Source organism: Theropithecus gelada, chromosome 8 (genome assembly GCF_003255815.1).
Source record: "Theropithecus gelada isolate Dixy chromosome 8, Tgel_1.0, whole genome shotgun sequence".
Taxonomy (NCBI): Eukaryota; Metazoa; Chordata; class Mammalia; order Primates; family Cercopithecidae; genus Theropithecus; species Theropithecus gelada.
The window spans coordinates 23,619,310-23,629,655 of record NC_037676.1 but is presented as its reverse complement, the minus strand read 5'-3'; the positions used below and the strand labels follow the sequence as shown (position 1 = coordinate 23,629,655).

General features: G+C 44.7%; 1 protein-coding gene across 2 annotated transcripts; it reads right to left on the bottom strand.

Moving 5' to 3' along the window:
* Nucleotides 1-702: 702 nt before the first annotated feature.
* NEFM (neurofilament medium) lies at nt 703-8,529 on the bottom strand. Of its 2 annotated transcripts, none has more exons than XM_025394621.1 (3): nt 5,054-8,529; nt 4,197-4,321; nt 703-2,787 (listed from the first exon to the last, which is right to left on the bottom strand). In XM_025394621.1, the coding sequence occupies exons 1-3, from the start codon at nt 6,131-6,133 to the stop codon at nt 1,194-1,196; spliced, it is 2,799 nt and encodes a 932-aa protein (XP_025250406.1). In that variant the 5' UTR covers nt 6,134-8,529; the 3' UTR covers nt 703-1,193. The 2 variants fall into 2 exon arrangements, with proteins under 2 accessions (XP_025250406.1, XP_025250407.1); XM_025394622.1 differs by lacking the exon at nt 5,054-8,529 and adding an exon at nt 4,629-4,985.
* Nucleotides 8,530-10,346: the final 1,817 nt, after the last annotated feature.

The following is a 10,346-nucleotide window of genomic DNA, read 5'->3' as shown; positions in this document are numbered from 1 at the left end:
AGGTATAAATCTGTCAAGCAAATCAAGCATTAGTGATGCAGACAATGTGTACGTGTGTGTGTGCGCAGGAGGCATGCTTCTGAGGCTGGATAGTTATGGGTAGGAGTGTTAGTGATGTCAGTCCTGTCCCCTCTGGACACATCATCATAAATGCCATGAGCTCCTCTGTCTCTGTCCCAACTCCAAGGCACAAGTGATGAACCCCTCCTTCATTGGTCCTCTTACCTAGAGGTTCTCTGAGTTCTGTTTTGGGATAGAAACACTGAAGATTTCTATCCCGCCGGATTCCTATTTGTATCTGATGCTTTTATTTTTGTTTCAAAAATATGATTTTAAAATTATGGGATGAAGACCGGGCTCAGTGAAGATGTAGACACCTGAAAATATCTTCAGCAATTACATTTTCCAAGTAATCGCTCTCAGGGAAATAGCAATAAGAAGTGCAGTTTACTTATGATTCCCCCCAAAAATCTATTTTAGGGCAAGAAAGCTTCAAGTAGTGGAGATCTCACTTTGAAATGGCATAACAGGCTGGGCATGGTGGCTCATGCCTATAATCCTAGCACTTTGGGTGGCTGAGGCAGGAGGACTGCTTGAGGCCAAGAGTTCAAGACCAACCTGGCCAACATAGCAAGACCCCATCTCTAAATAAAAATAAATAAAAATTTAAAAAAAAGAAATGACATAAGACTCAGCAATTGACTATGTTTCCAATATGACCTTTATTGAGCAAGTACTGCTGTGACGTTTAACATCAATCAACATAAGATTGCAAACTGTGCATGTCAACGAGGTTCTCCCATGAACAAAAGTCCATTTTAAACGCACCAGTGAGGTAAACATAATTATTCATATATAGCTTTCTTAAGGCTAAGAGAGTTCTGTGTTTCATTTATTGTTTTTGGCTCAGTTGGTACTTTGCATAATACATCTCAAGACATCCCCCCTTAAGTGACCCCCTTCCAACAGCTTAGGAAATTGGCAAATTTCCCAGGTACATACAATATCATGCATTTGAATCCCCCAAAGACTGAGGAGGGAGCACCCTGAGCTTGCATGCAGTCCCCTCATATTGCACAAAGTAAATACAATGTCTGGAGCCCCCATGGGAGAACCCGTTCTGTTTTGAAGCTGCCAATCACATGCATTTTGAAATTGTCATATGGCTTAACCTTTTGCAGTGGACTCAAATCTTAGTCACTCTGGGTGACTTCCTTTACTATGGCGTGTGAAGTGACTTTTTCTACCTTTTTAGTAGACACTAGTTTCTCCTCAAAGGTCTCTTCATGCTCTTCAACCTTTTGAGTGACGGTTACAGATTTGGTGATATATTTGGTAGCACCATCTCCCCCCTCACTGGTGATTTTTTCTACTGTTTTGGTCACTACCACTTTCTCCTCACTTTTATCTCCCCCCTTCTTTTCATCTGCCGGGCTCAAGTCTAGGCCATTGGTGACAACGCCTTTCTCCTCTTCCCTCCCACTGCCTTTTTCCTTGGTCTCCTGCTCTACCTCCTCTTTTCCTTCTACCTCCCCATTGACAGCTATGTCTTCCTTCCTGGATCCCTTGGCACCTTTATCACTCCCTTCTTCCTCACTCCCTCCCTCTCCTCCCACTTTCTCCTTCTCTTTCTCCTGCTGCAGTGGCTTCCCCTCTTCTTTGATCTCTTTCTCCAAGTGCACCTTTACCGATTTGGTGATGGTGACCACCTCCTCCACAGCTTCCTCCTTTACCGGGGACTCAGCTTTCTTCTTCTCTGGCACATCCTTTGGTTTCTCTTCCTTTTTCTCTACCTTCTCTTCCTTGGGAGCTTCCTTGACTTCCTTCTCTTCTTCCTCTTTCTGTTCACCTTTCCCCACTTCTGCTTTTGACTTTGCCTCTTCCACTGGTGATTTTGTCACAGGAGACTTGGCTTTCTCTTCCACTGGTGATTTTGTCACAGGAGATTTGGCTTTCTCTTCCACTGGCGATTTCGTCACAGGAGACTTGGCTTTCTCTTCCACTGGTGATTTTGTCACAGGAGACTTGGCTTTCTCTTCCACTGGTGATTTTGTCACAGGAGACTTGGCTTTCTCTTCCACTGGTGATTTTGTCACAGGAGACTTGGCTTTCTCTTCCACTGGTGATTTTGGCACAGGAGACTTGGCTTTTTCTGGCTTTTCTACCTTGACATCTGCCACCAGCTCCTCCTTGGTAGCCACTTCCTCACGCTTTTCCTCCACTTTCTTTTCCTCTTTAGCTTCGGCTTCCTCTGCTTCACCTTCAGCCTCTGTTTCTCCTTCTTCCTGCTCACCTTCCTCTTTTTCACTAGAGCCTTCCTTCTCGGATCCTCCCTCTTCGGCTTGGTCTGACTTAGCTCCCTCATCTTCTTCTTCCTCTTCTTCTTCCTGGCCTTCCTCTTCCTCCTTTTCCCCCTCTTCCTCTTCTTTAACTTCAGGTGCAGTTGGTTTCACTGGAGACTTTTTGGCAGCTACTTCTTCTTCTTCAGCTTCTGGCTCCTCTCCCTTTTCTTCTGCTGCTTCTTCCTTCTCTTCCTTCATGGAAACGGCCAGTTCCTCTGTAATGGCTGTCAGGGCCTCTTCCATTTCTGACTTCTCATCCTCCACTTTGGTTTCCTCTATGATCTCCTCAACAAATTTGTGTTGGACCTTGAGCTTGGGAGCTTCCACCTTGGTTTTCTGAATCTTACTGGATATTGTGACTGAGGGCTGTCGGTGTGTGTACAGTGGCCCAGTGATGCTTCCTGCAAATGTGCTAAATCTCGTCTCTTCACCCTCCAGGAGTTTTCTAAGGAGAAAATCAAAGAACATAAGACATAGTAAAAATTTCACTGGGCCTTCTGAGTTTCATTACATTCTGGGTATTGTAGTAGCTACCTTTGAAGAAATAGAATTACATAAGTAAAATATTCTATCAATTTGTTATAATACCTGCTATCACTTACTTGCATATTATGTCATACTCAGTGACACAGAAAGGTTCTCCTGGACTGCCCCCTACAATGACTAACCTTGCCCAATAGTCCACTAACCACACCCAGCTACTAAGTCTTGGCCCTGCAGTAGAGATCCATTAGGTCCAACAAGAATATGCTGAAAAACTTGTTAGTGGCCAAATAGGAAAAAACAAAAACGAAAACAAAAACACAAAAAGCCACAAACAAAAAACCCCAAACTCCAAAGCCAAATAACCTTTCTGAGAGTAGTCACTTTCTTAAACATTTAGATTTTCAGGATATGTACTATTTTTAAAGCAAATATAACTTTCATAAAAATCTTGCTGTTAAGCATATTTCAGAACTTAGCCAGGTGTTAATATGGGTGTATCAAGTTATAAATTGGTCGATAATTTTTACCATAAATTGTCTATTTAATGTAGTTATTCAGCTTTCCTGAAAAGAGAGATAGCTCTGTAAATGCAATTTATTCTTGTTATATTATAACCACTTTATTGGTAGTAGAAAATTTTTAATCAACAATTTTGTCCTTTGCGCTTAGTCAACAGCAAGGTCACATCAGTTAATAGACCTATAACGTATCTCTCTATCTATAAAAAGATCATACACATTTGTGTCTATATATCTAGATTTATATGCATATGCACATATATGTATCTATAGATCTAGATTAATATTATACATGATATAGATATAATTTATACTATAGTCTAGCATAAAATATAATACATATAAATTATCTACATATATAAAATAACTGTATCTATATTCTAATATATCATTCTATATCTATTCTCAGCCAGATGATGGCAATAGTAAGCTGTATAACAGAGAAACAGAGAAATAGAATGTCCTGGTGTTTGTCCTTGACATTATAAATTTGAAAAGCTGAAACCACTAGATGAAATATTAGAAACCAAAACTCTGTTCATGCTTCCAACATTTGAAAACATTTTTCCATAAAAAGTTTAAGCATATGCATTGAGATTAATCTGCACCTCCTTCGTCTAATTCAAAAATCTTTTGCTTCTACTAGTATTTATTCTTTTAAAGCTGCATAAAAAGAGAGAAAACTACACTTGCAATTCTTTAGAATAATTTTTTTCTAAGTAAGCAAGAAAACCAGGCGCTGAGTTGATGCCTGCACCCTGCCTGCTTTAACTTTAGTGGTGAAAGCTCTGCCCGAACAGCCTCTGCATGGTGGTTAGTGTTCCGGATACGCATGTAGTGAGCACTGTACCTGTAGGCAGCGATTTCTATATCCAGAGCCATCTTGACGTTGAGGAGGTCCTGGTATTCGCGCAAATGACGAGCCATTTCCCACTTTGTGCCCCGAAGCTCATTTTCCAGCTGCTGGATGGTGTCCTGAAACAGACACAGAGAGTCTCCCTAGACTCAACCTTGCAAACAGCAACTTCCTCTGCAAACCACTTGCTACCCCTTCCCTCTCGCCTCCTCCCATCTCTCTCCGCTTCTGCAAACCTCGCTGACACTCGACTCCCAGCCCCCCTCCCCCACCCCCTTTTTCTTTTAAATCTAAGGGATTCTCAAGGAACATACAAGATCAGTAAGACAATAGGACACTTCCTGGGCACATCACGCACGGAGATCAGTGGACTTAGAACACGTCTCAACAGGACACAAACATGCATGGGGAAACTCCATGGCTGACCTGGCCATTCCCATCTGAGCCCTTTGGGCTGAAGCCAATTTTGAGAGCTCTTCCGATCACTGCCGGAAAAGTAGAGAATACACGGGTTTCTGCATAAGCTATTCTAAAGTTGCTGATTTATCCACTACCGAATTTATCCCTCCTGCTTTAAACGTGCAAGCGTGCAAAATTAGAACTGGAAAAGAAGTACGTTTTTGAAAAAGGTCAAGACCTTTAAGCAGCTGGGGCAGGTGGGTGGGGGCGGAGTGTGGAGGATGAGAGTGGCGAGAATGCTGATCCGAAACTACCCTAAGTCTGCGGCGCGCGCGCTCTAGCGAGCGGCCGCCAGGGAGCGCGGCGGAGAGGGCTCCTGGGCACGCGCCCAAGTGTCGGGGGCGCGCGGCGCTGGCGCTGGCGCAGGCTGGCCGCGCAGCCGCGGTTCCTACCTGGTAGCTGCTGAGGTCGTGGTTGTGGCGCTCCTCGATGTCGCTGAGCTGCCGCTCCAGGGACTCCTTGGTGCCGCGCACCGACTCTAGCTCGATGCTCTTGGACTGCAACTGGCGCCGGTACTCGGCGATCTCTTCCTTGGCGGAGCGGATGGCCTCCTTGTTCTGCTCTGCCGCCTCGGTGAGCTTGGCGTAGCGGCATTTGAACCACTCTTCGGCCTGGTGCATATTCTGGTCGGAGTGGCATTCGAGCTGGGAGCGGATTTCCTTCAGCGCCGTAGAGATGTCTGTCTTCAGGTAGTCTTTGCGCTCCACCGTGATGTGTGATGCCTGGATCTGGGCCAGAAGGTCGGCCACCTCCTCCTCGTGGTTGCTCCGCAGGAAGGCCACCTCATCCTGCAGCGACTGCACCTTCTTGTCCAGCTCCACCTTGACCAGCGACGCCTCCTCGATGTCTTTGCGCAGCGCGCGGATGGCCGCCTCAGTGTCGTCGCGCAGCCGCGCCTCCTCCTCGAAGCGCTCCTTGAGCCGGTGGATGTCTTCCTCCAGGTGGTCCGAGTCCAGCTGCACCTGAGCCTTCTCGTGGTTCACCATCTCCAGCGTGGCGCGCAGCTCGCGGATCTCCTGGTCGTACGCGTCGCCCAGCTGGGCGTGCGAGGCCTGCTTCTGCCGCAGCGCCTGGATCTCCGCCTCAATCTCCTTATTCTGCTGCTCCAGGTAGTGCACCTTCTCTATGTAGCCGGCGAAGCGGTCGTTCAGCCCCTGCAGCTGCTCCTTCTCGTTGGAGCGGGACAGCTTGTAGTCGCCACCGGGTCCGGAGCCGCCGTTGAGCAGGGACGAGGACTGGCTGAAGTCAAGGCTGCTCTCGGCGGAGCTGAGCATGGCCGAGCTGTAGGCGAGGCGCGGGGCGAGCATGCTGCGCTTGTAGGAGGAAGACACGGTGCTGGGCGAGCCGCGGGACCACGACTGCGAGCGGAAGCCGCTGGACGGGGAGCCGCTGACGCGGCTGAAGCTCGAGCGGGTCTCGGTTACCCGCCGGTAGGCGGACGGGTTGCCCAGCGAGTCCAACGTGTAGCTCATCTTGGAGGCCTTGGGGCGTGTGGCTGTCACAGCGTTCTGCCGGCCTCGCTGCAGCCCATTTATAGCCGCGGCGCTGGTCCCGGGCCAGGGCCCCGCCCCGTGGAGGCGGCGGCCGAGGAGGCGGGGACTGCGGGCACCGGTCGGGGAGGAGGGGAGGGGGGCGGCTGAGCGGTGATTCAGCGCCCGCTCCACGTGGGCCCAGGCCGCATGGGAACCCGGACTTTGCTGCCCTGGGCCCAGCCCCTCCCCCAGGTTCCCTTTCAGTCCCAGGCCACTTGTCGCCGGGCAGTCGCCTTCTCTCCATTTCTCACTTTCCGATTGCGTTTCGCACCCTTGGTACAAATATCGCCAGCGCCCTTTCTTTGCCCGTCACTGTCCCACCTTTCGGGCAGCGCTTCCCCGACCCCCTGGTCTCCTTGTTCTTTAGCCCTCTACCCTCTTACCCTCAAGCCTTTCTCTTCTTTTACCCTTTCCCCGACACTTTTTTCTTTACCCATCTTCTGTGCTTAATCCCATCCCCTTCTTTTTTGGCTCCTCTTCTCCTTCCTGCTCCGACCTTTAGTTCGCTTCACCCTGCCTTTCTCTCAGCCCCTTCCTCGCGGACCCTTTTCTTCCAATCTTTCCTTCTCTCCGTCTCCTGCTTCCCCTCCCCCTGCATTCCCTCTTCTCCCCTCCCCCCCCCTCATCTTTTCTTGCCTCCCTCCCCTTCCCCCACTCCTGTCTTAAAGCAGCTGGAGATGAGCGCCAAGGAGCTGGGTCTAGAAGACAAAAAGAAAAGAAAAAAAAGACTTTGAGGAACCGTCTGCCTGAAGGCTTCGGGAAGGGGATAAAGAGAACAGGCCAGGGTAGTTTTTTGTATAAAAAGTGGGATATTGCGTTTTTAACGTTTGGGGGACGTCCGCAGCTTCCGCAGGGGCAGAAGGTAAGGCGCTTGTGCTCGCTATGGCGCCGGCAGCACCAAGGACAGCGCCCAGGTCGGGCGAGCGGGAGGTGCAGCCTCCCAGGGGCTTGTCACCCAGCCTGGCCTGTCAGGTTGGCAGGGGGTAGGGGGTTCCCTTCCCCCTCTTCTCTCCGAGCAAATACAATTTAAACCTGCCTGTAGTGACTCTCTTTGCAGGAGCGAAGCTGGAATCGCAGGCTAAGACTTCTCTGCAATGCAGGGCTGGCACAATGAACAGATTGCAGATTTTGAAAACAACCAAAATTCATTGAAGTCAGTTAACAGAAATATGTACTTGCAGCCCAGTTTGAGTTTTCTAACGTATGATTGTATAGGAGATGAAGAGATACAGGGCCTGAAATGTGAAGGTCAAATACTCCTTGGAAAGGAGAATTTGAAATCTGTTGGGATGAAAAGTCCAGGGAAATATAGTTTTTGATAAGTTTGGACACAAACAACTGCCTTGTCATCTTTCGGTTCAGTATCCCTTATGTGTAACTGCAGTGATTGAAAAGGCATCTGAATTAACTTTAAATTGATTTAAAAGTTGCCAAACAGATTCACCACAACCTTGAATAAAACCAGATGTTTTCCCTCCATTTAAAATGTAATATATTTTTCCCTTTAGATTTTAATGATTTATATGGAATAGATTTTCTATATCATTAAACATGTTTATGCAAACAAGGACTCTACACAGACTTCTTGCTGTCTGGTGTACTCTTAACTGTTAGAATGTCATTTTATTTTGTGTAGTGCTTTGGGGGTAATTCAGGTTAAAAAAATTCAGAATACTACAAGACAAAGTGAAGAAGAAATTGCAGAACTAACAACAGCGCTGGGGCCACAGGTACAAGTGACTGAATGTGAAATGCTTGCTATGGGTGAGAAGAAACTACCGGTTATAAAAAGTAGGGACTCCAGCCTGAAATGGCTTTCTTTTCACAGCATGTTTTCTCAAGTCACTGTTTTGTTAAAAGACAGGATCATATTCATCAGTAAGTAATGAAGAAAGGGGTGGGTTTCTAGAGGTTTTATTTTTTTAATTTTTATCAGCTCCCTTGGCCCATTTGTATTAAAATATAAATAATGTTTTAAATAGGAGGTGCTAATTTTGGGAGTTACTTTGGTTTTTTAATATGAAACTGCAGCATCGTAGGCCATGTAGGAGAAGGATGTTCTAGTTTGCTGAGTGAGAGACCTTAGGCAAGCAGAGCCCATCCATGTCTTGAGCTGTTGAGAGAAACGATGATGGAATGAGGGGATTGGCTTGTGAATACTGTAAAAACAGGATTTTTTGGTTTTATATAAATAAAGGAAAAGAGAAAGAAAACTCCCTACCTTCTGTAAAGTACTGCGGATGTCAGGCTGGACTCAGCAGGATACCATCTAGATAAGGCCAAATGCTAAGTATGCAGTAATTTTGCCTTTGTTGCTTATTACTTTCTGCTTTTATTGAAATATATTAAACTGTTTGGCAATTTCATGATGCACATTCACTGCAAACTCTGCAATGAGAGTACATGGTTAACCGGCAGGCTTCTGCTGTTAGTTTTCTTTAGGGCTTTGGAAATGAGATGACTCTGCAGAGAGACATTTACAAGGAAACACATGTCTAACTTCACAATTACCCAGTTTTGCCTTGTATCTAAAGTAGCTCAGAAATTGTTCAGCTTCCAGCTGGTTACAGAAGGAGGAAAGTGTTGCGTACAAATAAAATAAGAGTCAGTTACTCAGGCTACATCTAGTGCCTATAGCTTAAAATTGTAACTTCAATGTCACATGATATATTGTTCAATCTGGGCACTACAGGATAATGCAAAGAATTAAAACAGTTGGTTTATTAAGAAAAAACGGTTCCCATGGCTTAAAAAACGATGGATCCAGTTTCACATTTAGCAAAACGTTTTCTTTTATATTAAACTCTTCCACTTTACTCTTCCTAAAGGTGATTTGAAGGTTATACCCATCAGTAAATTTAGTATAAACACTTTTTTAAAAAAGCTATAACAGATGTTTTTCCCTTTTTGTCTCATAGTTTTGGAGAACATTTGCCACCTTAATAATTTTCACAGAAAGAAATGCTTTTGCATTTTTTAAACCCTAACGATACTAAGGCTATGAAATCTTCTTGAAATATTAAAAAGAGAGAAAACAATCATGGCAACTCACCTGAATTAACCACACTGCATTCATGGAATTAAGTTTGACTACAATACTTTTGTAATTTATTCTAAATAGAAAAGTTACTCATATGATTTAGATGTAAGACATTTTAAATGAAATTATCTCTGAACTGTTGTTTCATAAGGTAGTCTGTTTTGAATCACTTTACAGAGAAATACAAGGCATGCTTCAATCTATATGTTCCTTCAGTAGGGAAAGTGCAAATGTTAACTTTGTAGCTAAGAGATAGCCACTGTCAAATTTTTTAGGGTGTCATCTAATAATGGGAAAGTATTGTTTGCAAAGGGGGTATATTTATTGGGTCATAAAATAAAAAAAAAGATAAGGAGTCGAGCATTTTCTCCCATCTTTCCCTATTTCCTCACATTTCTTCTTTTAAATAGTATTTTTGGATATAAAAAAATGCAAGGAGGATGGGATGTAGGAACCAAATAGCAAGCAAGATACTCCAGATGGACGACGTCACTGTCAAATTGGTAGGCTGAATCCATCCAAGATGAGATGATCCGTACTTTCTTTCAACCTATTGTGTCTTGAACCTAGTCCTTTTGCCTGGGATCTGGTTCTAGAACTCATAATAACTATTTATAACCTGTCCTCTGCTAATCATTTAATGGGTTGTTGATGTAGGAAGCTAGGGACTTAGTCTGCGGAAGCAGGAACATAAGAAAAAGGAAGCTATATTACATATTTCTACTTGATCCTCGGGATGTCAAACTTTAAAAGCAGCGTTGACTTTTGTTTTTGTTGTCAAAAGTTGAAAGCAAAATAAAAATATCCTCAGGCGAGAAAGGCTGTTTCTTGTCAGGGAAATTGGGATGTACATGTATGTCCCTATTGTCTTTAATCAAAACAAATCCATCTGGACCACAGTGTTCCTTTTCTGTCATTAAGCCACTGAAATGGTGTTCCCTTTGCCAAATATTTTATTCTTTGAATATTGCCTTCTATTTTTCAGTTACTGTTATTATGAAGTTAACTGAAGTATTTACAAAACTTAAAACATTTAGTCTTTATTTTATTCCAAATGTTAATCAGTTTTAAAATTCTATATCTGGAAATTTCATATGTGGTGGGGAAAAATTT